Source organism: Lepus europaeus, chromosome 6 (genome assembly GCF_033115175.1).
Source record: "Lepus europaeus isolate LE1 chromosome 6, mLepTim1.pri, whole genome shotgun sequence".
Classification (NCBI taxonomy): Eukaryota; Metazoa; Chordata; class Mammalia; order Lagomorpha; family Leporidae; genus Lepus; species Lepus europaeus.
Window position 1 is genome coordinate 58,878,026 of NC_084832.1, and position 28,000 is coordinate 58,906,025.

General features: G+C 47.5%; 1 protein-coding gene across 1 annotated transcript; it reads left to right on the forward strand.

Moving 5' to 3' along the window:
• The first annotated feature begins 3,122 nt into the window (after positions 1-3,122).
• On the forward strand, positions 3,123-28,000 carry SLC25A30 (solute carrier family 25 member 30). The gene is made up of 10 exons (XM_062194161.1): positions 3,123-3,240; positions 9,838-9,960; positions 12,148-12,295; positions 14,331-14,425; positions 16,010-16,095; positions 18,645-18,740; positions 19,837-19,961; positions 22,658-22,796; positions 23,897-23,977; positions 25,392-28,000. Exons 2-10 carry the CDS (start codon positions 9,897-9,899, stop codon positions 25,431-25,433), a joined length of 876 nt encoding a protein of 291 aa, XP_062050145.1. The 5' UTR covers positions 3,123-3,240; positions 9,838-9,896; the 3' UTR covers positions 25,434-28,000.

The following is a 28,000-nucleotide window of genomic DNA, read 5'->3' on the forward strand; positions in this document are numbered from 1 at the left end:
ATTCCCAAGAGAAGTCATTTTCAACCCACGGACCAAGATCTTTTGGGGGACCCAAAGTCACTGCAGAAGGTCCTCAAATTCAATATGGATACTGAAAAGCTTACCATCTATTTTGCGGGGTTGCAACATTTTTTTAAAATACAATCTGCAGGGGCCAGTGCTGTGGCATAGCTGGTTAAGCCACCACTTACAATGCCAGCGTGTCCTATTGGAGTTCTGGTTCAAGACCCAACTGTTCTTCTTCCAGTCCAGCTTTCTGCTAAGGTTCCTGGGAAGGCAGCAGAAGGTGACCCACGTGTTTGGGCTCCTTCCACCCACATGGGAGACCTGGATAGAGTTCCTGGCTCCTGGTCTTGGCCTGGCCCAGCCCTGGCTGTTGAGGCCACTTGAGGAATCAACCAGCAGATTCAGTCTCTCTCTCTCTCTCTCTCTCTCCCTCTCTCTATCACTCTACCTTTCAAATAAATAAGTCTTTTATATGCAAAGGAATAGTCATACTTGAAGACTGGAAATTCCTGGTATTACTAGCTGCTATGTGTACATGAACACTGGCTGTTGGGGCTTAGGGCAATGGTGGAATTTGGGTGTCCAAAGGCTCTGAGGAAAGTGTGCACCTGCCATGTGGTCAGGAGTCTGGAAAGGGCTCAAGCAAGGTGCAAGTGGTGTTGGTGGTGGTGGGGAGTGGTAAACTTATTTCCTTGACTTAGAAAGAAAACATTCCAATGCCTTTCTCCTAGAGGCTGGAGATGGACTTCTTTTTATGGCCAGGATTCAGGTAATATCTTCAATGGGTCCAAACCATATTGACTTCAAAATAGTGTGTGAGTGAAAATCCAGGGGCTCAGCTAGAGTTCAAATTGGAGAGAAGAAGAGGGATTGTATAAACCCAACCTGGGGCTTGGGCTGGAGGAACAGAAGAAGGGAACGGGAGAGAGGCAGCTCGGGGCTCTGGATTTGGCACAGGCCAGTTTCCTCCCTCAGAGCAGAACCTCTGGTCCCTCCTGTGTACAATGGAAATAGCACTCCTCTGGCTTGAACGAACCAATGAATGTAAAGTTCCTGTAAGTCACTGGTTGGGAGTTTTATCCTTATGCATTTATTCTTTGATTCCACTTCTAGGAATTTATGTTGAAGCTGCACCTCCTCCAATAAAAACAATATATGAGTTTACAAATGGGTGTTCATTATACCATTATTTGTCACAGAAAAATATTACAAACAACCTATAGGCCATATATCATAGTCTTTGATCATTGCATAATGTGTTTCTATAAAGTTAGCAACTTAACAGCCACAGGCATCTGTGAGCTCACCATTCTGTAGGTCAGAGGTCTGGCCTGGAGTGACTGGATTCTGTGCTCAGCGCGCCACAAGGCTGAACTCAGGATGCTGGCTGCACTGAGTTCTCATCTAAAAACCAGGGAAGATGCATTTGCTGCCGAGCTTCTCCTTGATGTTGGCAGGAGTTAGTTTCTCGCGGTGCTGGGATGAGCTTGCTGTTTCTTTGCTGGGTGTTGAGCAGGGGCCGCTCTCAGCTGCCTGAGGCCATGTGCATTCCTTGCCAGGAGACCTCTCCATCTTCAGGTCAGTTACGCTGTGTTGGCTGCTGCTTGTAATTTCAATCTCTGACTTCCCCCTTCTGTTGTAAGAAAAAACACTGTACTTTTAAAGGTCTCACGTGGCTAGGTAGGGTGGGGTGATGGCTTGGATAGGACTTGTCCCCCAAAGGCTCATGTGTAAGGACCCAGGAACACCAAGATCGCCAGCAACTGCCAGAAGCTAGGAGAGAGGCAAGGAAGGAACAGCCCCTAAGGCCTTCAGAGAAAATACGCTCCTGCTGACATCTTGATTTCTGACTTCTGGCCTTCAAAATTGTGAGAGGAAAAGCAAACTTTTTTTTTTTACACCAGCTGGTTTGTGGTCATTTGTAATGGCGCCCTCAGGCATCAGCCAACAGTCAGTGGGGACCTGCAGCTTGCCAACAGCCGACTGACTGAGCTGGGAAGTGGATCCTCCCCAGTCCAGCCTTGAGATAGCAGCACTCCAACGACACCTCGATTGCGGCCTGTGGGACCCCTACATGAACCATCCCCGGGTTTCTGACCTAAACTGAGATACTAAAGGGCCGTGGTTTTAAGTTGCTAAGTTTTGGGTAATCTGTCGTACAGCAATAGGTAATACATATATGCTCGTATATAGTCTGGAGAGAGAAGGAAGAATAACTTAGAAACAAATGATGGTTACTGACAGGGGACAGCTGATGATTACTGATGGCTACTGGCAGGGCTGAGTGGATATGGAGTACAGGAATAGGAATGGGTGCGAGGTTTCTCTGAGTAAATTTTGCACGCTTTGATCTTGAACCACATGAATGCTTCATATTCAATGATAACATTATTTAGAAATTATAAAATTATGAAGATAACTCTGAAATTGAGGCCAATAAAAATGACAAATCTAGCACTATCAAACTGTAACATCTTGTGTGTGATAATGGTTAGGCATCTAGGGGTGACCCAGGATGATTTGTAAGTTTCCCCTGGTTCAGGGGGGAAAACTATACAGTGAAAGAGAACACAAATGTTGCAAAACGTTAGCGTTTGGTGAATCTGGACACTCAGATTGCTTACTGTGAGAAGTATGGGTGTTCCAGTATTCTGAAGGGCGTGTACATTTTCAAACCCAAAGCTGGGTTATTAAATGTAAGTGCAAACTTACATCCTTCCCACTTTGGAGGTTCGCGAGGACATGGAGAACCACCCCCTGAGAAAGCTCCCGGTCCGTGGCTCTCGGGGCGTTCCCCAAGTTTTTCTACACAGCAGACCCGAGACCCGGGGCGGTAGAGGCATCCCGGAGTTGCAGGTCATTTCCTCCCTCGTGCGTCGGAGTTTCTCTCGGCCCCGCCCCTCTGCGGCCGGCGGATGGGGGCGTGCCCTGGGCGGGGATGTGCCGGCGTTGGCCAATAGCAGCTGAGGCTGAGGCAGGGGCGGGACCTGGGCGAACCACCCCTCCGCGGCCGGCTAGCGCGGATAAGGGGCGTGTCCCGGGCGGGGCCAGGCCGACTCAGACCAATGGGAGTCGAGGTGGTGGGCGGGCCAGGGGGCCTGGGCGGAGCCACGAGTGGGCCCCTGGGCCACCCGCGCCACTCGGCGGCCCTTTTTCCACCTCCTGTGCCACCTTCTTGGCAGGCCGCAGCCGAGCCAGGGTTGGAAAAGGGCGGAGCAGGGCCTCTGCCGCCGGGTAAGTCCCTGACCCATGGCTGCTCTCGCCCGCCTTGCTTGCTCCGCGGCGCCGGGAACCCGACGGCGGGCGATGTCGTTGGTGGCGCGGGCTCTGGTTCGCGTGCAGGGCCGGGCTCAGGGGGCGCGACGTTCCGGGGACCGGGCCCAGCTCCTCGGGCTGCTGCCGCCTCGGGTGGGCCGGCCCCTCAAGCACCGCTGTGGGTAGTGGGCGGTGATTCCTGTTCCCCAGGCGTTGGGATGCCGGCGCGACTCCCGCTCCTGCATCTGGGCGTTTGTGCCCGAGGGAGCCCCGGCGGCGGCTTCCCTGCCCGCGCATCCCTGCCACGGGCTGGCCGCTGGCGGCGCGCTGCGCTTTGAAGCGCCCATCCGCGTGCCGGGTTGGCTTCCTTTCTTGAGAATGGGTCCAATGAGTGTGCTGGGGAAGTTCCTGTAGCTCTGGCTCCAAGGGCTTTCTGGGTTATAAGATTTCCCGTACAGCAGTTGCAGCGATCAGCCTTAATGCCCCTGCGCCAGAGAGCCGAACAGGGTCGGAACCGCAGTGCAGATTCTGCCTCCGTTCCCCTGGTGAAGTGCAGGTTTGGTCCTGGCTTTGCTGCTGCCAAACCTTGTGACCGTGGGCTCGGTGCATTCAAGTGAAGTCCGATTTCTAAGGTTCCTTTTCAGCCCCACGTTTCTCTTCAAGTCCGTGATGAGCTTAGTCTTCGTTCTGCACCTTTAAAAAGAATAGGAAATGGGAAAAGTTCGTGAAAGGGCTGTCGGCAGGGGACGAAGATGTATGAGGCTAGTTTACAGGCTGGAAAGGGAACGCCAGGTAATTGAGAGAATTTATGAACAGTTACCTGGGAGGAACTTGGAAAGCGTTCCGAAGTACCCAGAGCAAATACTGTTTAATTACCTCTCTTCACAGCTGTACAAATGAGATCAGAGAACAACATACCAAGTGTAAGGGAAAGGGTGCAGAACAGAGGAGGCAGATACGAACTTGCAGCCAGACTGAATGTATGCAAAGGAAAGTTCCATCACCAAGTAACAGTGGAAGAGAGGACGTAGAGAGAGGGTGGGTAACTTAGCCTGTGTGGTAAGTGTAGGGGAATCCTTCCTGTGTAGCATTTTCACCCAGAAAACAGTTTCATGTAGACAGTGGAAAAATCCTGCATTTATTCCAGATGTGGAGGATTCTGTACCCACCCACCCACCAGTCTTTCCTGACAGCATCTGGAAGGTAGTGCTTGGCTGCACAGGACCACGTGGAGGGAAGACCAAGCGACCTTGGTTTGAACACTGCGCAGCTGGGACCGGAAAAAGTCATTGTTCCTTTGGGAAGCAGTGTTGCCTCATCCGTGAAATGGGAGTAACCATATCTATTTCATAGGCTTTTAGAAAGCCTGTGTAGAAATGTATGGTCATGCCCGGTGCCACGTATTCAGCGGTGACAGTGTGTGTTGTTAGGATTGTGTTCATAATGCAGGGTGCCCAGTGGGAAGCTATCTAGAAGCTCCGCCCCCCCAGGTCCTCCCTTGCCTGGATCTGGGGCTGAGATGCTGCCGGCCAAGGTGACCGCCAGGGCCATGTGAATCTCTGATTGCCTTGGGCTGTCAGTCTCGGCACATCAGTAGCTAGAATTGGAATGTTTCCAGAAAACTGTGCTTGGAAGTATAGGAATGTGTGTAAGGGGACTGCTTCCAAAGAGGGCCGCAAAACAAAATGTTAGTTGACCAAACAGAGACTTCAGCCTGGGATCAATGAACCCTGGAGAGGGGCAGCTTGCTGGAGCTTGGCGGACACCGGCTCCCCCAGGCCAGTCTTCACCTGCACCTTTTGTTTGGATGTTTGTCCAACTCCCCAGCTCTCTGGTTCAGGCTTAAGCCAAGTGATTGTTTCTTTAACTGAGCAGACATTCACCTGGGAAGGCCCAGTGGTCTTACCTGTTCAGGGAATCCAGTGCTAGCATTTGGAAAGGAAAGTGGAAGAGTCGAAAAGTGGTGCATTGACTAGGAAGGAAGCACTTTCTTAGAGTCTGGGGGTGCAGGCTGCTGATCTCGGGTGCACACTCATTTGTGGAAGGTGAGTTTCACTTAGGTGGCACATCTGGCTAGACACTGCTGGGTTTGTGAGCCACAAAAACTATGAGGAGGCAAGTCCACGGCCATTTGGAGCTCTAGTTGACTGCATGTAGGTATTAACTAAGAGCCTTGGGTTTTAATCTCATTAAAAATGTAATATTAAAACTGTCAGAGGAAACCGTAGTGGAAACTCATTAAAACTAAACTAGCAAAACAAATAGAAGTAGTGGCAGAAAACTAGGAAGTTAATCAGTGAGATGACATGAGTCATATGACAGTATGGTGGTTAAACTTTTTTACAATTAAATATCAATTAGAATCCCATCTCCCATGGGTTTTTTTGGCTGGCATTTAGAAGAATATCTTTTAAGGTTTGTGTGTTTGCCTTTCAATATGTAGTAGGAAAAAAATCACTGCTAAATTAGATAAATAGAAAGAAGAATCAACTTTAATGTCAGCATTGAAAATTAACTGCTTGAAACACGATTTAAGTGACTGCAGCTTCCCGTGGCAGGAAGTGGCTGTTGTTTATTAACTCAGGAACAACCCAGGTGCTTGGGCTGCACCCTGGAGATCCTCATTCACTGGGATGGGGAAGAGGGGAGAGGGGCTGGGGGCGGGGCCCTGGTGTCTGTATTTTAAGAATCGATTCACCTGGCTGAAGGCCTGATAAGGAATCCTGTGTTCCACACTGGTGCTTGAGGCAAATATCACACCCCCAAGTTAAATTAAAAGTCATATATGAGGGCATGAGGAAGGGCAAATGGAAGCAATGTTGGGGAACATGATAGACCATGTACTAAGTGCCTCTGAATTGTTCAAAATCATTTGTTTTATGTTATGTGATTTTCGCCTCAGTAAATTCTGGAAAAAAATATGAACTATTTTTATGTACTATTTGTTGGAAAAGTGAATTATTGTTTAGACTGCCTATCTTCTAAATATTATATTTTTTAAAAAATATATTTATTTATTTATTTGAAAGGCAGAGTTAGAGAGAGAGATTTTCCATCTACTTGTTCACTCCCCAAACAGCTGCAACAGCCAAGGCTGGACCAGGCCAAAGCCAGGACCAGGAGCTTCTTCCAGGTCTCCCACGTGGGTACAGGGGCCCAATCACTTGGCCATCTTCCACTGCTTTCCCAGGTGCATCAGCAGGAAGCAGGATCAAAAATGAAGCACCCAGGACTCAAACTGTTAGGTAGGAAGTCAGATATGAGCTTATGTGTGTGTGACAAAGGCCTAAAAAAAAGACATCTATGTCCAGCATATGCATCTGCATCTCAAAGTCATCCTGATAATGTTTCAGGGGCAGCCCAGTGTTTGAATCCTGCCCTGTCTCCTACCCTATAACCTGCCAGGTGGGGGTCCCCGCCCCTTCTTCCTGATAACCTTCCAGGTGCAGCCCAGTATCTGCACTTCAAATGCCCTCCCTGCCCTTCCTCTAAGGGGGGAGTGGTGGTGCAGGTGCCAGCCAGACTTCCCCCTTTCTGATAACTTCAGGGAGAAAACTCAGATAGAATTTTTCTATTTACATCCAAAAAGCCCTTTGTTCCAAGAGGAGCAGAGGTGGGGAAGCAAGACCCATCTCCTTAAAAAACCCCAGCCTCAACCGGACTGTGCACTCAGTCCTCTGCCTCCATGCTGATCCGCCCGCCTGGCCTGCCCAGGTGTATTCTTTCCACTCAACCATGTAACCTTGCTCCTCCCCGCAGTCCGAGCGACTGCGCACTCTCTCTCAGGTCCTGTCTGGAGAGGTGCCCATCCGTCCTTACGGATGTCCCTACCCTAATAAACTTTGCTACTTCTACTTTCCACTACTCTGTCTCACGCCTGAATTCTTTCTTGCGCGAAGACGAGAACCCTGCCATTCACCGGTAACAAAACCAGTGTCCATATGGCATGCCAGCTTTGCAGGTGGCAGCTTAACCTGTTATGCCACAACGCTGGCTTCTATATTTTCTCTTAATGTTTTTTTCTCCTTTATTAAGTACATTTTTAGTGTTTATAAGATACATTCTCCTACCAGTATGCTTTTTGATTTTGCTTGGTAATATTTCTCCTTAAAATTAACAGAACATTACTAGTCATCACACCCTTCTGTGGATTCTAAAAAAAATCTCCATGCCCCACTTCTTTATAATAGTGCACAACCTCAGGTGGCAGCAGGAAGAACTCTGCACTTGCATTCAGGACGCTTGGAGTTGTCAGCCGTGTGGCCTGGCAGGGGGTGACACTGGGTGTCCTAATCTGTGAGGATGGCAGTAACTGTCTTCCTGTTATCCCAGACTTGTGGGGGAGTCCACTGAAATCACTTACAGAGAACATTTTGTTGGTGTCAGTACTTCCACATGCCACTGTTATGTAGTTATTATTTTGCTTTTTAACTTGACAATCAGCAAAATCCAAGAGAGGGCTGGGAAAGGTATTACTGGTTAGTAAATAAATGATTGTCTCTATTAATAATGTGTTTTCCTAACTTATAGTGTTAATCATCAGATTAGTTAGGAATTTGTTAAAGCTAAGAGTTAAGTATAGGTGTTGTTAACTGTTTTCAAGGATAATAGGTAGATGAGATGATTGTTGGGAGGGCCAGAGTTTGCTACATAAAACCATATGATTGGGGCCGGTGCTGTGGCGTAGCCAGTAAAGGTGCCACCTGCAGTGCTGGCATCCTATATGGGCGCCGGTTCAAGACCTGGCTGCTCCACTTCCAATCCAGCTCTCTGCTATTGCCTGGGAAAGCAATAGAAGATGGTCCAAGACCTTAGGCCCCTGCACCTGTGTGGGAAACCCAGAAGAAGCTCCAGGCTTCTGGCTTCAGATAGGCCCAGCTCCAGCTGTTGCAGCCATTTGGGGAGTAAACCAGTGGATGGAAGATCTCTGTCTGTCTCTGCCTCTGCCTCTCTGTAACTCCACCTTTCAAATAAATAAATAAATCTTTTTTAAAAAATATGATTTTCAAGTTCCATATCTAAGAAGCCTTCTACCTTATTCATTTGTGACCCCTCTGAATTTGGTTAACATTTGTAAATAAGGAATAGCTATTGGTAGATTTAATCCAGGGATTTCTGGGTTTCTTGTGTTTTCTCTTAGCTTTAACGAGCTCCTTGGCCTGTTGAGAACTCCGTTCTAGGCAGTGGTGACTTGTGAAGGTCACTTCCACAGGTTGTCGCTTCCTGGGAAAAGTAGACTTGGGAACTCCCTAAGCACATGCATAGTAAAAGCACTGGGCATATTGCTTGCCAATACTGACTCTAGAATATTCGAAATTCACTTTAAGCCAACAATAGTCACAGCTGATAGCATACTCAGAAGTAGATTGATTTGCATGTGTTTCCTGGTGATGGATACAAGGCCAGAGTTTCCAGTTCAAGTCCCAGAGATCCACAGAACACATGAGCATGGAGGGCCTGGGCTGTGGTGCCAGTGAGTACTGTCACAGTGGGTAAGGGAAAGGAGGATGGATGGTGTTCATTGGCTGTCTTTATAATATTTAATCCCCACAGTAGGCAAAGGTAGGCATTTTATTTAGCTCAGTGAATAAAAGTGAGCTGTTTTGCAAGGTTGTGCTGGCTTCTGTGATGGTTTTTCTACAGATTTACTGGGGGGAGGGGCTGGTACTCTCATCCAGCGGTTCATTCTCTAGATGCCTGCAGTGGCCACAGGTTGGGCCGTGCCAAACCTGAGAACCTGGAGCTCAAACCAGATCTCCTATCTGAGTGACAGAAACCCACGAGCCATCATCGCTGCCAGAGTCTGCATTGGTTGGAAGCTGGAGTTGGGAGCAAAGCTGGGAATCAAACCAGGTGCTCCGATGTGGGAGTTTGATGTCTTAACCACTAGGCCAAGTGTCTGTTCTGGTGATTCTGGCTTTGAACCTAAACTTGGAGGTTAGCAAGAATTCCCCTAGGGAGAAAGTGTGTGGCTCCGACCAAAGTCTGCCTCTTTCCATCATGCTAGGCTGCCTCCCAGCTAGTAACAGAAGATGGCCAGAAGAGAGCCCACATTCAAGACGGCCAGAAGAGAGCCCACATTCACAGAGTGTGAGCTCCAAGTAGATCATGGCAACTTGAAGTTCATTTTTGCCTTGCCACAAGGGTTTGCAACATTTTTCTGTGTCAGTGCATCTGTGGAATGCATTGCCTCCTGGTCTGGACTCACTAAGACAATGTCAAATGAATGGCAAATATTTGTTGCATAAGAACAGATTGAAGATAACACAGACTACCCAGAAAGCCTCCGGCACCCTGGCTCCCTACACGGAGTGCATGCACACTTATCAGGGTTTCAGCACAGAGATTACTCTTTAAGGCCTGAGTGACAATTGAGGCCACTGGTAATAGGACAATAGAAAGAGCTGGTTTGGGCCTTGGGTGCTAAGGGAAGTTGAGGCTTCCTTTGGGGTGGGGGGTGGATTGCAATGCTTGTATCTGAAACCACTTCCGAAATCAAACCTAAGGCAAGAGTTGAGAGAAGCAGCTGCTTGTGTGCGAAATCCTAAATGTGAAACCCCTTCCTTTTGTGTCCAGGAAGAGCCATGCTGGAGGCGATGTTTGCATAAATCAAAGAGGAAAGCGACAGTGGGAACATGTCAGCCCTCAACTGGAAGCCATTTGTATATGGAGGGCTGGCCTCCATCACGGCCGAATGCGGTAAGGAGCCCCTCTGCCCACTGCGTGGGAGGCTGTTGGAATTTCAGCCTGCGATTTTGCCCTTGATGTAAAAGCAGTTCAAGTGCAGAACGGGAGCTTGTGAAGCAATCTCAGAATTCTAAAATGTCTTTTTTTGGGTGTTGTTTTTAAGACAAAATAGTCATTTGGGTGACCCAGTAGCAGGTTGGGGCTCAGAGTTCAGTGGGAGAGAAAGTTGGGTCTATGGACCAAACAAAATCCTCGTGCATCATTTCTGGCTTGCCGCGGCCCCCTCCCCCCCCACTCCCCACCCGTTTATGCATTTGGCTGTCAAGAGATTGGGACACTCTGGGGTCTTGCCTGAGCCGGGTGCGGTTGACTGTGACTGTGGAGTCACTCTCTAATTGGGTACACTGGCCACAACCTATGTGTGACTTCCTCGTCGGTCAGGTTCATCTCGGATCCTATCTGTTCCTGGGTTTGTTTATTCTCTGGAATCATTTCTTCAACAAACATTGATTGGGAAGCCTCCGAGTGCCCAGTGTGAGGCTGGACACTGCACTGCTTCCAGAACTCAGTTGCTGCTGAGCTGGGACAGATGCCCGAGGAGCCCATGGGGACCAGGGTGAGGGTCAAGGCTTCGACTCTGTGTGCTGGTGGGCTCTTCCATGGACACAGTGAATCGGACTTTCTGTGTGACATTGGGTTTTACATATTTGGGTGGACTTTTAGGTACTATAGTAGACATATTTACTTGCTTTGTCAGATTATTTTAGTTTTTAAATAACTTATTTATTTATTTGAAAGGCAGAGATAAAGAGAGACCAGAGATCTTCTATCTGCTGGTTTACTCCCCAAATGGCTGCAACAGCTGGATCTGGGCCAGGTTGAAGCCAGAAGCCAGGAACTCCCACATGGGTGACAGGGGCCAGGAGCCAAGAACTTCCACGTGGGTGGCAGGGGCCCAAGGACTTGGGCCATCTTCCACTGCTTTCCCAGGCGCATTAGCAGGGAGCTGGATTGGAAGTGGAGAAGCTGGGACTTGACCCGATGCTCATGGGATGCCTTTTTTGCAGGTGTTGGCTTAACTCACTGTGCTACAACAATAGACCCAGATTTCATTTTAGACTGTTATGTAAGCCACTTTAGAAAGTGAACTTCTTTACCTCTATTCCTTTATATTGAACCCAATTTTAGCCTTCACATAGTTACCAAGTAGTAGCATATGTTTTTAAGTGGATTTCCTGTTTGTATAAATCATTCCATGGGGGCCAGCACTGTGGTGCACTGAGTAAAGCCTCTGCCTATGACTCCGCCATCCCATGTGAGCGCCAGTTTGAGTCCCAGGTGCTCTACTTCTGATCCAGCTCCCTGCTAATGCACCTAGGAAAGCAGTGGAAGATGGCCCAGGTCCTTGGGCCCTGCACCCGTGTGGGAGACTCAGATGGAGTTCCAGGCTCCTGGCTTCGGCCTGGACCAGTCCTGGCCATTGCTGACATTTGGGGAATGAACCAGTGCATAGAAGATATCTCTCTCTCTCTCTCTCTCTCTCTGACTTTCAAATAAATAAATAATTAAAAAAATCATTGTATGTATCTTCTTTGAACAGCAAGGCAGCCTTCTGAAATCCTATGTAGAATAAGATCACGTATATAAAAATCCAAAGGAAAGAAAACAGGTTGGCCGGCGCCGTGGCTTAACAGGCTAATCCTCCGCCTTGCGGCGCCGGCACACCGGGTTCTAGTCCCGGTCGGGGCACCGATCCTGTCCCGGTTGCCCCTCTTCCAGGCCAGCTCTCTGCTGTGGCCAGGGAGTGCAGTGGAGGATGGCCCAAGTGCTTGGGCCCTGCACCCCATGGGAGACCAGGAGAAGCACCTGGCTCCTGCCATAGAAACAGCGTGGTGCGCCGGCCGCAGCACGCCTACCGCGGCGGCCATTGGAGGGTGAACCAATGGCAAAAGGAAGACCTTTCTCTCTGTCTCCCTCTACTGTCCACTCTGCCTGTCAAAAAAAAAAAAAAAAAAAAAAGAAAACAGGTTTATGCTTCCTTTTTGCTTTTGTGCATCTTTTGGTCCCCCTGTTTTTATTAATAGGAAAAATTTCGCAATGTCTACCATTTCTTGATTCACAGTGTGACTGCTTCCTCCATGAACTTCATGTATCACTTGCCTTTATGTAGTGAAATATTTCTTCTTTAAAAATTTTAAGGCACATTTCCAATTGATTTAACCAAGACGAGGCTCCAGATTCAAGGCCAGACGAACGATGCAAACTTCAGAGAGATTCGATATCGAGGGATGCTGCACGCGTTGGTGAGGATAGGCCGAGAGGAAGGGCTCAAGGCGCTCTACTCGGGGTGAGTAGACCTGCTACATCTGTATCCCTGTTGACCCCTGCTGGTGGCTAGCCTTAAGACTCAGACTTCACGGAGGAAAAAGCAAAGGTTTGGGGTATATTTGATCAGAGCAGTTAGGGTGGGTTCGTCACCTATACATACTTCCAACTTTATTTTTTAAATACAGATTTCATTTAGTGAATGTTCTGGGGGAACCATGTTTTTATTATGTTCGAGTGCAGACAACAAAACAAAGATTGCATTTGTTTTAAGAACATCCTGTTAATTCAGTTTGTCATTCTTTGAAAACAACCCTTTGCTATAGCTGTTCTGAATTCCCATGGTTTGCCATAGGGTTGTTGAGGGATGCTTTGGGAGTGCCCAGGGAAAGAAAACAACACCCACTATCTTCTTCCTCCCTCCCTCCTTCTCCAACTGACTGAACCCACACGGAAGTCAATTGGTGGGGGAGTGTGGGTGATGTAGGCCTTGGGTGTCACTCTCTCAGGGCACAAGGGAAGGGTGAGGGTGAATCTGGGAGGCTAAGCAGCAATCAGCTGCAGCACACCATCTTAAGGAACCATGCTTAGTAGGGGCTGCACGCGTGTAAACGGGGTTCTGAGGGAGCTGATAGGTACTAGAGTCTGGTAGAGAGAGGACCTCAGTCCCAGACTTGGGGGTGGGAAATTGAGGTGGGTGCGTTTTCAGGAACGAGGTCAGTCCAGGGGGCACTGGATCAGATCTTGAAGGATCAAGAATCGTCAGCCAGGTGAGATTAGAGGGGAGCTATGTTCAGACAGAGCCAGCAGTATATGCCAGAGAACACGGACCATTTTAGGAACTACAGGTAATTCAGCCTGGGTGTAGTATGGGAGTTGACAAGAAGCAAGGGATGGAACTGGAGTGTTCATAGCAGTTGGGACAGGGACAGCCCCACCATGCTAAGCATCTTGATCACCTCCAGTCCACTGCTGGTCCCAGCCTGGGTGCACAGCACCCGCATGGACTCACCATCTTAGAAGGTTTTTGGCTTCTAGTTGTGTCATTTTAAAAATGAGAAATTGTCATAAAATCTGGGTTTCCTTTGAGGAAGACTTTCACTCATTCATTTATGACAACCGTAGCGGGAGTCAAGGATGTTTTCTCCAGTTTATGAAAGGCCTCACTCACATCATGTATGTGTGTATACAGTTAGACCCTCACTCGCTCATGGCTTCCACCTGATTCCTGTAAGCATTGGCGTTTTCTATTGCCTGTAGCAGACAGAAGCTGCTGCAGGGTTTCAAGAAGTAGGATTGACAAGATTTCCAATGTAAGAGTTGCCTGCCTGCCCATCTTTAGATGAAAGTAGAAGCCCTGGGAGTAGATGAGCTGCCCAGAGAGAGTGTGGAGCAAGGGGTCCCTGGAGGACACAGGATTCAGAAGTGGAGAAGGTGATGTCACCGCAAATCTGGGAGGAGACAGCCGCAGGGGGCCTGAGCAGATACTGCACAGAGGCTAAATGAGCTACTCCTTGAAAGGTGTCATTTGATTAGCAATAGAGGTGTCAGCTGGTCACTTCCTTGAGGGGAGCTTTGAGGGAGGGCACTGCAAGGATCCCAGATTGCGTGGGCGTGGTGGGCGTGGGGTTGGAGTGTCACAGGAGGGGCATATGGGATGGAGAAAGCTGGCTTGTTTTTCCTGGTTCTGTTTTGAGCTTGCTTGCTTCCGTATTGCAATGGGGAAAGTTTGAGGGAACAGGGTGAACCCCAGGAGGTGGGAGGTGACACGGGAGGTACTTTTCTGGGGAAGGGAAGCCCATGCCTTTTCACTGAATGGGCACTCGGACTCCTCGTGCACTGTGTCTTCATGGAGGGGGTGTAAGCAGTGGGCGGGTGGGGGGCGGAGCTTTCACTGAGCGCACTAATAATTCATGCAAACTCCACTGTTCTCTCACTGGATTTTGAGTTGTGATAGACCCATATCCGTGCAGTCTGATTGTGGAAGGCACTCTGTGGGCCGTCTGGAGGAGTCTGAGGTTGAGATTGTCCTTGTCCCTTTGCGCTTGGTTTGACAGGATCGCCCCAGCCATGTTGCGCCAGGCTTCCTATGGCACCATCAAGATAGGCACTTACCAGAGCCTGAAGCGATTATTTGTTGAACGCCCTGAAGGTGAGCAGACAGCAGGGGGGCTGTCTTTATCAAGCGATTTCAGAGCAGGGTGTTCAGCTTGCTGTGACTTCACTGCTGCTTTGTGAGTGTGTGTGGGAGGGGGTAGGCGTTGCACCTGCTGCTTGGATGCCTGCATCGCATGTCAGGGTGCCCGTGTGAGCCCTCGCTGCTCTGCTTCTGATCCAGCGTCTCAGTGCCTTCTGGGAGGCAGCAGATGATGTCCCAAGTGCCACTGCCCCTGGTGAGGGAGACTTGGATGGTGTTCCAGGCTTCTGATTGGCCTGGCCCAGCGCTGGCTGTTTGGAGAGTGAACTATCAGGTGGAAGATCTCTGTGTCTATCTCTGCCTTTCTCACTGTGCCTTTCAAGTAGAAGAAAAGAAATAAACATTGAGGGAAACAAGGGCAGGTCAGTTATCAGCTGAATTGAGGTGAGCAACACTTATCAGGGCCATGACCACAAACAGCTCAGTCAGTTGTGGCATCTGCAAAGTGCCTGCTCTGGAGAATATGTTGTCACTGTTCTGTCCAGCTGATTTCTTGGTATTCAGAACTGAGTTCTTTTTTTTTTTTTTTTTTTTTTTAAGATTTTATTTATTTATTTGAGAGGTAGAGTTACAGACAGTGAGAGGGAGAGACAAAGAGAAAGGTCTTCCGTCCATTGGTTCACTCTCCAAATGGCCGCAACAGCTGGAGCTGCACCGAACCGAAGCCAGGAGCCAGGTGCTTCTTCCCGGTCTCCAATGTGGGTGCAGGGCCCAAGGACTTGGGCCATCTCCCACTGCTTTCCCAGGCCACAGCAGAGAGCTGAATTGAAGAGGAGCAGCTGGGACTAGAACTGGTGTCCATATGGGATGCCGGCGCCACATGCAGAGGATTAACCTACTGCGCCACGCGCTGGCCCCAGAACTGAGTTCTTACACCCCATGTCTGGCTGGCTCTGTGACTTGATTTTCACCCATAGATCTTTCCATGTCTTTTTTACAGTGAGATGAGCACTGGCCACCATTAGTTGAGAGTGGGAGGACAAGAGCTAAGATGCTTTGAAAGTACTTAAGAATATTTAAAACTAAATACATACGAGTCATTGAAGCTTTCTGATCTTTTAAACGTTGCTTATTCATATGTATTCATAAAGTATACAATTATTTATCTTTTTTTAAAAGATTGATTTATTTATTTGAAAGGCAGAATTACAGAGAAAGGGAGAGGCAGAGACAGAATGAGAGATCTTCCATCTACTGGTTTGCTCCTCTAATGGCCACAATGGCCAGGGCTGGGCCAGGCTGAAGCCAGGAGCCAGGAGCTTCTTCCAGATTTCCCATGTGGGTGAGAGAGCCCAAGCACTTGAGCCATCTTCTGCTGCTTTCCAGGCAGCTGAATCGGAAGTGGAGCAGCTGGGACTCGAACCAGTGCCCATATAGGATGCCTGCAGCATCTCAACCCACTACACTGCAAGACCAGCCCCACAAATCTTTCTCTTAAAGTGAAGGAGTCATGTATACATGAGTTACACCTATGTTTGAGTTACTCATGGGAAGAATCCTGTATGTTTGGAAAGCGTAATGCTATGTCTTGGTTTACAGATGAAACCCTACTGATAAATGTCATATGTGGAATTCTCTCTGGAGTCATCTCTTCCGCCATTGCTAATCCAACAGATGTTTTGAAAGTAAGCCATGCTCTCTCGATCTTGCTAGCACATTTTCTTACTGAGAACAACATTTGGGTAATGAAATCTGTGAATATAATGGATTTAGTGTATGTGAAAGTGTTCCTAATGTAAGTGCCAGGACATTTTAACTTTCATTGCCCACCATGGGGATTTCCCCCTGACACAGATAAGTTCAAAAGAGTTCATTTTGGAGACGTTGGTTTTGCTGGTTGAACAACAACAAGATCAGGTTTGGATGCAGCTGAATTTCTTTTTTTTTTTTTTCCCCTGAAAAATCTCCTTTTTTTTACAAGTTCATTAAATATACAAGCTTTATGCATATTTTGACTGCTCAGTTATGACAATTTCTGGATGCATTTTCTTATTGGTTAATTTTATTTTAGGAATTACAAATGAAAAATATTTACTTACCCCAATCAGACACAAGAGGTTAGAATGACCTTATTAAGAACACTGGGCATACAGACTCATTCAGTCCCTTTTGGAATAAGGCAAAGAATGAACTAATAAAATAAAATAAAAATTAGGCATCAGTTACTTTTTGAGCTTTCTTAAGGTATGTCTCGCCATCCCCCCACCCCCCCACCCCCAATATTATTTAACTTGTGTCTTGTGCTTCTACCTTGTACTACCTGAGTAGCACCCTAATGAAATCGGAAAGATTCTGTGTAGCAGGGTTTCTGACAAGCAGTATGTTGGGTGCCCTGCAGTGACACAGGCCCCATAGTGGAGCTGCAGCGTGGGAGACACAGACATACAGGGCGCTCTTGTCCCAAGTTTCCCAGTGTTGAGGTCAGAGAGCTACAGAAGAATATCTGTACTCCTGGCAATTTCCTAACTGTATCTCAGGGCTCATAGGAAGGCAGTTCCTGTATATTTCCCACATTAGTGTGGCAGTAATGGGTCCTTTTAGAAGCTCGTGGTGATGTGTTTGCTCTCTAAACAAAAATGAGGGCACCAGTTTTATTTTGTTTTTAACGATAACTCCCTTTTCATTCTTAAGAATGCAAAGAGAGCTGCGTCCAACTTTATGTCTGTGGTGGAATCTGGTCACATGGATTCCATGGCCTTTGTGAAGTTCAAGTGTAACAGCGTGTAATGGGCATCATGTGGCCATCACACGGCCAGCTTGCCTGCATACCTTTTGGTCCCGCGGGTTGGAAATAGAAGTGACTTGGAGAGACTAATTTAAGAACTATGCTTGTTATGCCCAGTGCTGCCAAGTACATCAGATAACTCTTATTAATTATATTAAGTCTTTAGCATTGCTATCATTTTCTCTCTTTCCTACATATAAACCTTTTCGGGAAATACACAAGTACTTCAAAAAGTTTGTAGAAAGATGAAATCAAAAGAATTTAAAAATTAAAAAAAAAAATGGAAACCCATATATAATTTTTTCAGAATACAGGTTTTCAGTGAGCTATTTTTTTTTTTAAGATTTATTTATTTATTTGAAAGTCAGAGTTACAGAGAGAGAGAGGAAAGACAGAAAGATCTTCCATCCCTGATTCACTCCCTAAATTGCCTCAAGGACCAGGGCTGGGCCAGGTTGAAGATAGGAACCAGAAGCTTCTTGCTGGTCTCCCATGTGGGTGCAGGAGCCCAAGCACTTGGTCATCTTCTGCTTTTCCTGGGACATTAGCAGAGAGCTGGGTCAGAAGTGGAGCAGCCAAGACTCAAACCAGCACCCATATGGGGTGCCAGCACTGCAGACAGCAGCTTAACTCACTGTGCCACAGCACCAGCCCTTCCATGAACTTTTTGAAGTACTCTCCTATACTATTTTCTATCCCTCTCAAAAATCTTTTCCAAAAAATTAATTTTAGGGCCAGTGTTATGGTGTAGTAGGTAAAGCTGCTACCTGCAGTGCTGGCATCCTGTATGAGTGCCAGTTTGAGTCCTGATTGCTCTGCTTCCAATCCAGCGCCCTGCTAATGCACCTGGGAAAGCAGCAGAAGATGACCTAAGTGCTTGGGTCCCTGCACCTACATGGGAGACCCGGAAGAAGCTCCTGACTACTGGCTTTGGACTGGCCCAGCTCTGGCTGCTGCGGCCATTTGGGGAGTGAACTAATGGATGGAATATCTTTCTCTCTATCTCTCCCTCTCTGTGTAACTCTTCCAAATAAATAAATAAATCTTAAAAATTCTTCATTAATCTTAAAAATTCTTTATTTTTAAGATTTACTTATTTATTTGAAAGTCAGTTATACAGAGAGAAAAGGAAAGTCAGAGAGCTTTACCCACTATGCCACAGCACTCCCCGCCCCCAATTTCTTTTTTGATACTTAATGAATTGCTGTAGGGAGGATTCTTTGAACTCTCATTAGATGCTTTTTGGAGCTTCTAGAGTCCTGAGGACCAATTCTTACAGATATTAAGTGTGATGAGGACATTGTAAAGTGGCATCCTGGTAGTATCTGCATCACAGTGTTTTTTCTGTGGATGGGAACAGTAGCCGTTGAAGGATTTTCAGAGTTGCACATCAGTAGGAAGGAGTGGGCTGGTGTCCATTCTCATGTTGGTCTTTGGAATAACCCCTAGATACGGATGCAAGCCCAAAACAACACCATCCAAGGAGGAATGATAGGCAACTTCATCAACATTTACCAGCAAGAGGGGACAAGGGGACTGTGGAAGGTAAGCTTGAAGAATGCTTTTTAGCTGACTTTTTTTTTTTTTTTTTGACAGGCAGAGTGGACAGTGAGAGAGAGAGACAGAGAGAAAGGTCTTCCTTTTGCCGTTGGTTCACCCTCCAATGGCCGCCGTGGTAGCGCACTGCAGCCGGCGCACCACGCTGTTCCGATGGCAGGAGCCAGATACTTCTCCTGGTCTCCCATGGGGTGCAGGACCCAAGGACTTGGGCCATCCTCCACTGCACTCCCGGGCCACAGCAGAGAGCTGGCCTGGAAGAGGGGCAACCGGGACAGGATCGGTGCCCCGACCGGGACTAGAACCCAGTGTGCCGGCGCCGCAAGGCGGAGGATTAGCCTGTTGAGCCACGGCGCCGGCCTTAGCTGACTTTTTAATTCTTCCGTTCTTTCTGTCTTTATTTTTTCCTGTCTCCATCGATTTGTTTTAATCTGAGTGGCATAATGGAGTAAGGGGAGAGTTCCGACATCTTCTGTTCTTGAAGGCGTCCTCCTCCTTCAGCTCCGCCCCTGGAACCTGGGAATGTGGGGACCACGTCAGGAATCTGAGGTGCCCTTTGACCAAGTGAAGGCTGAACTCCCCTTTGGTTTGATCATTTTCATTTTGAAGAAAGAATTCTATGGAGAAGCTGCCTGGGTTCCCTTTTTGTTGTACATTTTGATCTGTGTGGTGTCCTGGCTCTTAAGGAAACCGTGCTTAGGCAAGAGCTGACGTGGGGTGCACAAGAGCTGACGTGGGGTGCCATCTCCTAGTGTCCTGGTGGCTTTTCAGGTCATAGCACGGTTCCCCAAGATCACCCAGTGTGAGCGCTCAGTGTGACAAGGAGACCGGGGGCTCTCAGAGGCGCCTTCTCCTTGGCCACCGTCTGGCCCAAAGTCGTACAGTTAGAGCCAGAATCCCAATTAGATTTCACTTTTGAGTTCCCGCCCTGTAGTCTTTTCCGTTCAGTCACTCTACATTTCTGCCCAGCAACAGGAAAGCATAAAAATTCACAGTAGTTTGTAGGGTGGACCTTGGTATATTTGTAAGACTTGTTCTTTGCAGGCAAATGTGAATTATTTTTCTTGTTAATGTCTTTACCCAGGGTGTGTCCCTCACAGCTCAGAGGGCGGCTATTGTTGTTGGCGTGGAGCTGCCAGTCTATGACATCACCAAAAAGCATCTGATTCTCTCGGGCCTGATGGGAGACACTGTCTATACCCACTTCCTGTATGTTTATGGATTTTTAAAAATTAATGTTTTAGGTATGCATGAGTGTGAGTGGTCCTTACCTTTTATAGAGGTAGCCTTTGTTATCAGTTTGATAGATATCTTCCAGAAATTTTCTATGAGTATATAAGATGTCTACAAAAGTACATTACACATTTATATTATATATATGTGTGTATATATATATACATATTTATTTATTTATTTATTTACTTTGAAGGAGTTAAAGAAATTGAGATCCTCCGTCCACCAATTCACTCCCCAAATGGGTACAACTGCCAGTGCTCGGCCAGGCCGAAGTCAGGAGCCAGGAGCTTCATCCAGTCTCCCACATGGGTGCAGGGGTCCAAGCACTTGGGCTATTCTTTGCTGCTTTCCCAGGCCATTAGCAGGGAGTTGGACCAGAGGTGGAGTAGCTGGGACACGAACCTGGGATGCTGATGTTGCAGGCTGCTGCCTTACCCGCTCTGCCACAACGCCATCCCCTAGGTATATTTTATTAACTTAAATAAAATCATGGTTTGTATTCTCCTTTCTGTTTTAAAAATTTTAGTAGTATTCCCCAGATATCTTTCCATAAGTCAGTACTTAGAGACTTCATTTATTTTTAGTAGCTCCAGATGATTACATTGTATGAATATTTCATGGTTTATTTGATCCATTTTGGAGATTGCGATTTTGTCCAAGAGGACATTTGGCAACGTGTCAAGACTTGCAGTTGTCACCACGTGGGGAAGTACCGTTGACATCCAGTGGTCAGAGGTTAGGGATGCCGGTCAGGCGGAGACACTTTCTCCAGTCGATACCATTCAAAGAACAGAGTTCAGCTGGGCAGACGAGTGGTTCCTGAACTGGGTAGCATGCAGGACCAGAAATAGTTCCAAGAGCTCCTTCCCACCACGTGTGCCGGCGGTATTTATAGCTAGAGAAATGGAGAAGCCGTGCCGAGGGCCCCTTCCGGCGGTTCCGCTCACAGTTTGCACTTCGCAATGGAAGCAGCCTCACACAGCCATTCTGCTTTCTACTTGAGTGTGGTCTATAAACTGCCCGCGACATGGAACCCTTGATTGTAACACAGGCCCAGGGTTAGGTGGCTTTGCCTGATGGTAGGCTGGTGAAAGTGTTCTGAGTTTGTTTAAGTTTCTAGGCTCAGCTATGATGTTCCACGAGATAGGCATATTAAATGCATTTTCACCTTGATATTTTCAGCGGATGGTGGGTTTGTTGGGATGGAACCTCACTGTAAATTCAGGAGTATCTTTGTAGATATAGCCTGATTTTCTGGGCGTTTGGACATGCTTTGGTAGCTTTCAGGCTGTGATTGGTGGAAGGTTCGGATTCCATGAACAGCTGAGACTCAGTTACTTGTTATGAGTTTATTCTCAAATTGGGTTGAATGTTATTTAAATATTCAGTCAGGTGCCAGTTATGTATGGAGGCTCGTATAGGCCAAACTTAATTCAGTTTAACAATACCAAGTGTGATCTGTGGTAATCTTGCGAGACCAAAATTATAGTCAGAGCCTAAGACTCCTGGTGGGCATTACAGTAGGGAGATCTTTTTCTTATCTTTCTTTTTGTTGTCTTCATTTAAAAAAAAAAAATGTTTAACTGAGGATCAGAGCTGTGGTGTTGCGGGAAAAGCCACCACCTGTGACACCGGCATCCCGTGTGGGTGCCAGTTTGTGTCCCGGCTGCTCCACTTCTGCTCCAGTTTCCTGCTAATGGCCTGGGAAAGCAACAGAGGATGGCCCAAGTGCTTGGGCCCTTGTACCCATGTAGGAAACCCAGATGAAACTCCTGGCCCAGCCCTGCTCATTGTGGCTATCTGGGGAGTGAACCAACAGATAGAGCATCTCTCTCTCTCTGTCTCTCTCTTTCTCTCTCTATAACTCTGATTTTCAAAATAAATAAACCTTAAAAAATGTTTCACTGATACAAAAAAAGCTGTACATTGATGGGGTACCATGTGATGATTTGATACATGTATACATTGTGCAATGTTAAAGTCAAGGATTGGGCCTTTAGCTTAGCAGTTAATATACCTGCTTCCCATGTCAGAGCACGTGGGTTCGATTGCAGTTCCCAACTCCAGCTTCCTGTCAGTGCAGGCCCTGAAAAATAGCAGTGATGGCTCAAGCAATTGGGTTCCTGCCACCCACGTGGGAGACCTGGATTATAGCCAACTTTGTCCTCAGCTTTGTCCTAACCATTGCAGATATTTGGGGGTTGAATTAGAAGATGGGAGCTTGCTCTCTGTCTCCCCCTGTCTCTCTGTTATTCCCTCCCTCCCAAATAATTTTTGAAAAATGTACTAATCGGGGCAAACTTGTCTTTGCAAGCAGAGATCTTTTTCTTTGATCTCTCAGAACAACAGGATTATGATTCGGGTGGAAATACTTGTGCCTACTTACGGGTTGATAGATGGAATAGATCATCCTGGGAGGACTTTCCCTTGGCATCCCAGAGCCTCAGAGCTGTCCTGAGCTGTGGCTGGGATTTCTAAGCCAGTAATCAGTGTAGATCTTTAAGGGATTTGGCCGGCTCTGGCTGGGGCCCTCCTCCCTGACCTACTTCCTGCTGCTCCATGTGACTTGTACATCGTCCTGGGAGGCAGTGTCTCCCGCCTGTGACAGTGGCTGCCGTGGCTGGGTGGGCGTTAGCATTTCCATGTTTCCAATGACATCTTCTTCATAGTTCAAGCTTCACCTGTGGTCTGATGGGGGCCTTGGCCTCCAACCCTGTGGATGTCGTGAGAACACGTATGATGAATCAGAGAGCCCTTCGAGATGGCAGAAGCTCTGGCTACACAGGTACCCTGGACTGCCTGTTACAGGTGAGAAGGAATGAGCGTGCAGGGCTGTGAATTGTGTGGCTTTTTTTTTTTTTTTTAACCTCAGATGTTGAAGCTAAGAGGAGAGATGCTCTAAAGCCCTGAGAGGTACATATGGGACACAATTGTTGCCACACTGGGGCTACAGTTTATAAATATGAAATCTAGGTGAATGCTGAGAAATGAAAGCTCACTTTCCTCCCGCCCCCACTCTGCCATGAAAGAGGAAATCGTAATGTTTCCTATGATCATAGTAGAACCGTGTCTCCTTCCTAAATACACCTTCTTCCTGTTGAGTGAAACTAGGATGCAGATCCCTCATTCAGACACCTGTCAAGGAGCAAGTCAGTCTTGGTGCACAACTCAGCGTCCGTCACTGGGTCCACCTGCTCCCGGGTGGGTGGCAAGCTCGCCCAGAGCCAGAGGATGGAGACCACTTGGTGGTTCCCGTTCTCTGGCCTCATGCTGCATCCTGCACTTCAAGTACTGCCTTAGTGAAGCAAAGATACTTATTTTTGTTCCACTCAACAACTTAAGAAACAGTGGTGCTTTCAAGCGATATTACTTGGGGATTTTAAATTATCGAACTAGAATGCTTCTCCAGGATTTAAAATTTATCACTACAAGGGCGTTATTGGGAAGGGCTTAAAAAAATCTATCTACAGCGGCACACTGATCAACAGTAACCATAAGAACATCCCCGAGAAACAAACGGTGCGTGCGCCCGCACAGCTCTGAAAGATGTCTCTGCCACCATTGCTTTTTTATTTCTGACCTGTTTAGGAGACCAAATCACATGGCAGCAGAGACCTTAGCTGGAATTATATCTGATTTTGTATTCATTCAGCTACTGTTCATTTGCTCTCTGTGAGGCTCAGTCAACTCTCTCTGTGGGGCTCAGTCAACCCTCTGAACAAAGAACCTTAGTCTTCCACCTACAGTGAAACCTTTAATGAATAAAGATGGGGTAAATATTTCATAGACATTTCTTTCAAACAAGATTTAATTTTGCAGAAAAATAGATCAGTCTGGCTAATAAGTATTAGTGCATTTGATATAATTGGAAAGTTGGAATTAACTCTTTCTTCTTTTCCTTTTAACAGACATGGAAAAATGAAGGTTTTTTTGCCCTCTATAAAGGGTTTTGGCCAAATTGGTTAAGACTTGGTCCTTGGAATATCATTGTATCCTTTTTTGGATAAAAAAGAATGTAGCTAAAGAATATGTATTTTAAGATTTATTCTTTATTGGAACAGCAGAGTTTACAAAGAGAGAAGGAGAGAGAGAGAGATTTTTCCATCCACTGGTTCACTTCCCAAATGGCCACAATGGCTGGAGCTTGGCCAGTCTGGATCCAGGAGCTTCTTCCAGGTCTCTCACGTGGGTGCAGGGGCCAAAGCACTTAGGCCATCCTCCACTGCTTTCCCAGGCTCATTAACAGGGAGCTGGATTGGAAGTGGAGCAGCCGGGACTTGAACCAGTACCCACGTGGGATGCCAGTGCTGCAGGTGGCAGCTTTACCTGCTACGTCACAATGATGGCCCCAAGGGTATTGTTTATATGAACTATCCTGTTGTTAATTATAACTTAGAAACAGTTTATTCTGCTGAGTTCTTCTGACTCTTACGTCTGAGAAGCACAAAGTCTGTGCAGGACACTGTGGCTGCTAATTTCATGAGGGTGTTAGTTGCTTATAAAGATGTCTACTTGGCCCCTCTTCTGGAGGCGGAGGGCATTTTCGATCTCAGAGAGAACCAAGCACTGATTCGATGGCCCAGGCAGCCTGGGCAAGGCGTGGCTGGCAGCAGCATTCCAGAAAGGGCATGCCTGGGAGGGACAGCAGCCAGCTGCCAGCCCCTCTCCCTGTGGGCCCTGGCGGGCGCAGGGACAATATGACAGTTCCTTAGCCGTGAGGAGGCAGCCTTGTGAAGAAGGCCTGTTGTTGTTTGCCATTCTCTTCTTTCCCTTTATCCACTCCTCTCTTCCCAGAAGGCTGCCTGGTAGAAGCCATCGAGGTGAGCTTCCTCGGGCTTGCCCTCTCCCTCGCACACCCTCCCAGGCAACATTGCCGAGTCTCCCTACCCCAGCAACATCAGGGAGCATTATAATCCGTGTGGATGTGCCTAGGGGATTTGTCTGTCTCAGCTGGGGTCCCTGTGCCCCAAGCCCAGGGCGTGGGTCCGCCCTAATGCACTGTTCGTAGCTGTGTGGTTTGCACTGGGGTTGTTAAGATGGCATCTTCCTTTGTGGCGCCGGCACACCGGGTTCTAGTCCCGGTCGGGGCACCGGATTCTGTCCCGGTTGCCCATCTTCTAGGCCAGCTCTCTGCTATGGCCTGGGAGTGCAGTGGAGGATGGCCCAAGTGCTTGGGCCCTGCACCCGCATGGGAGACCAGGAGGAAGCACCTGGCTCCTGGCTTTGGATCAGTGCTGTGTGCCGGCCGCAGCGCACTGGCCGTGGCAGCCATTAGAGGGTGAACCAACGGCAAAAGGAAGACCTTTGTCTCTCTCTCACTGTCCACTCTGCCTGTCACAAAAAAACAAAACAAAACAAAAAAAAGATGGCATCTTCTTGGTCAGCCTTAACCTGTAACTACAGTTCTTTGTGACCTACGAACAGTTGAAGAGACTGGATTTATGACAGAACTGGTCTGCAAAGGACCTGCGCCCGAGAAAGCCGGCTTCCAGAACAGCACAGCCTCCTGCGTATCACCTGCCTCTCACTGCTTGGCTCACCGCAGATTCTGGGATGTGAGCGACAGATGGGGACGGGGTGGGTTCAGGCTGCTGTTGGCATTGGCCACCCATCATCCCTGCACCTGCCAACACCAGCCTTGCCGCTCAAGTGCCCCTGGACAGCACGGAGAACGGACACGACGTGTGTTTCTTGCTAAAGGATCCTTGCGAGGAAATCGGGACCATGCTGTTTTCTTCAGAGAGAGCAGCTCTTGATGGGAGTCAGCTTATAGCCAGGAATGTCCAAGTGCCCTGGAAAAGCCCATCAAAACCGTGCAGGGGAGCCTCCAAGAGGGTCCAGTGGTGTTCCTGGGCCTCCGGAGATTTCACTTCTTGTGACAACGGAAGAAATTCCAGGAGTGGAGATCTGGGCTTTTCATCCGGGGTCTAGACAGTGCAGGTTACGGATCCTTGGGAAATTGTCCTGTTCTGGGACGATCCTTCACTTACAGGGATTTTCAGCCTCTAGAGCCTGACCTTCGGGAGGCCTTGTTACGGCATTGGCAATGTTATTGGCATTGGCGGTGGGATGCATTAGCTTGGGAGGCCAACGAGGGCTGTGGGGGTGGGAAGCGTTTTCAGACAACTTGAGCCTCTGTCTTAGGAGATGTGAGTCAATTGCGTGATGATTTTTAGCAAAGTTTATTATTTCCCAATCTGTGAAACGAGGATAGTAACGTCTGTTGTTGGAGAATGTCAAATGCTGCTGGGGAGTCAGAGGGTCGGCTCCCCTGTGTACACCTGCCGGCCCTCAAGGAACCGTTTGTGTCTACAGGAGTCATGCCAGCATGGGCTTCCGGCATTCGTGCGTGAAGCCCGCGGTTAAAGAAGGAACACTGCACGTGCTAAGGGTTGTAATACGTTTTGCTTAGCAAAAGCTTGCAAGTGTATTGAAGAGTGGAGTTTTTCAGATTCCCAGTTTTTAAGCCTTCGTTTGTATCATCTTCGCTAAAACACTTCCTGTCTCCTCGGACTTCCTCGTTGCTTTGTTGGACAGCACTTGCTTGACATTTTCAAAATGATTTCTCCAGTGCATGTTTATCCGGTTTCTGATAAGAGGTATAGAATATTTCCCTTTTCTTTTTCTTGATCCTATTCTTTTCAAAGCAAAAGGTGGCTCTGAGTCCCAAGAACATGCAATTTATGCTTCTAGAACGCAACCCCAGGAAAGTGAATGTATTTACTTGGATCACTTCTGATCTACTACACTTTGGGAACCATGGTAAATGCGGTAAACACGGACTAACTAGGGCTCCAGGCAGACCCCTCCTGCAGCGTGTGCCGGGTGTGTGCGGCGGACCCCGGCATGTCTAGGGGACTCCTTCCTCTATTGATAGAGAAGACAAAGAATGAGAGAGATTTCCGTGGAATCAGAAGCAGTTTCCCTCCCAGCCGTTCTCACCTTTTCTTCTTTATGAATGTTTGCTTTGAAAAAGATTTGGCAATGCAGAATTTTATTTCCCAAAGTAAGAGCCTTAACAAAGTCCTAGAAAACCCAGGCAGGACAAAGGGTGACTGGTTGGTCTGTAGGTGTTACTTGCTTAGGCTAGGGTGAAAGTGTGCCTCTCTCAGGCTGGCTCTAGGTGGCAGTAGAGGACCCTACACCCATTCGGGCCTTGCTCCTGGTACTGAACCGCGTGTCGCAGACTTTCTCTTCTTACCAAGACATTCCGTTGATGGGATACTTTCTATGGAAAGGCTCTCAACTTTTGAGTTCTTTGAGTTTAAAGAAATGCTTTTTTTTTTTTTTTTTTGAACCATTCTTTTTCAAATGCAGAGGACAGTTTTTCAAAGTGTACACATGTCTAAAACAGGAGAAACAACTTCCTTTTCGAAAACCATATAGTTAAGGTCAGACAGCATTCGTTATCAGCTTGTTCAGATTATGTCCATGTTTATACCAGGATGAGAAGCAATTCAAACCTCCCTGTAAAACTCAGCCACGTTGTAAGACAAAGACACAAGTGCAGTTTTCTTCAGCACAGATCTAAGTGCCTTACGGAACAGGACCTTAACCTGCCTTGTTTCTTACTCTGGTTTTTCTGTTTCCTGAAAGAGTTGCTGTAATTATCGAAGCTTCAGAGAAACAACTTAGGGGATTGGATGACTTGGTCCCCTTGTTTTTTGGGGGGTATGACCACATACAGGTTCTTCCCTCTTTTATATATTGCTGAAATCCGGCAAAAGAATGTCTAGTTTTTATAACCAAGTTGAAGAAAATGGTTTAGTTAGTTTGTTTACGGATTTATGTGACCGTTGACGCCGAGTGTTGCGGATCTGCAGTGTTAACAGTGGCTCTAGTTCCCTGTATTTATTCATGTGCTAGAAATCGTATACATTATATGAAGGGTATACATTTTTTTCAAAAGCTTTTGTACCCCAAGCTCTGTATTTAAACATTGTTGGAAAGTGTGCTGTGAATCTTGCTGCACTTATTTAATAAACTGGAGTAATATATAATAATAATAAAAA

Bases quoted from the DNA above. Each gene is read 5' to 3' on its own strand.
- SLC25A30 (XM_062194161.1), top strand. From the start codon at position 9,897: ATGTCAGCCCTCAACTGGAAGCCATTTGTATATGGAGGGCTGGCCTCC. The intron at 12,296-14,330 runs GTGAGTAGACCT...TTGGTTTGACAG, and splicing joins CTCAAGGCGCTCTACTCGGG to GATCGCCCCAGCCATGTTGC. The intron at 16,096-18,644 runs GTAAGCCATGCT...AATAACCCCTAG, and splicing joins ATCCAACAGATGTTTTGAAA to ATACGGATGCAAGCCCAAAA.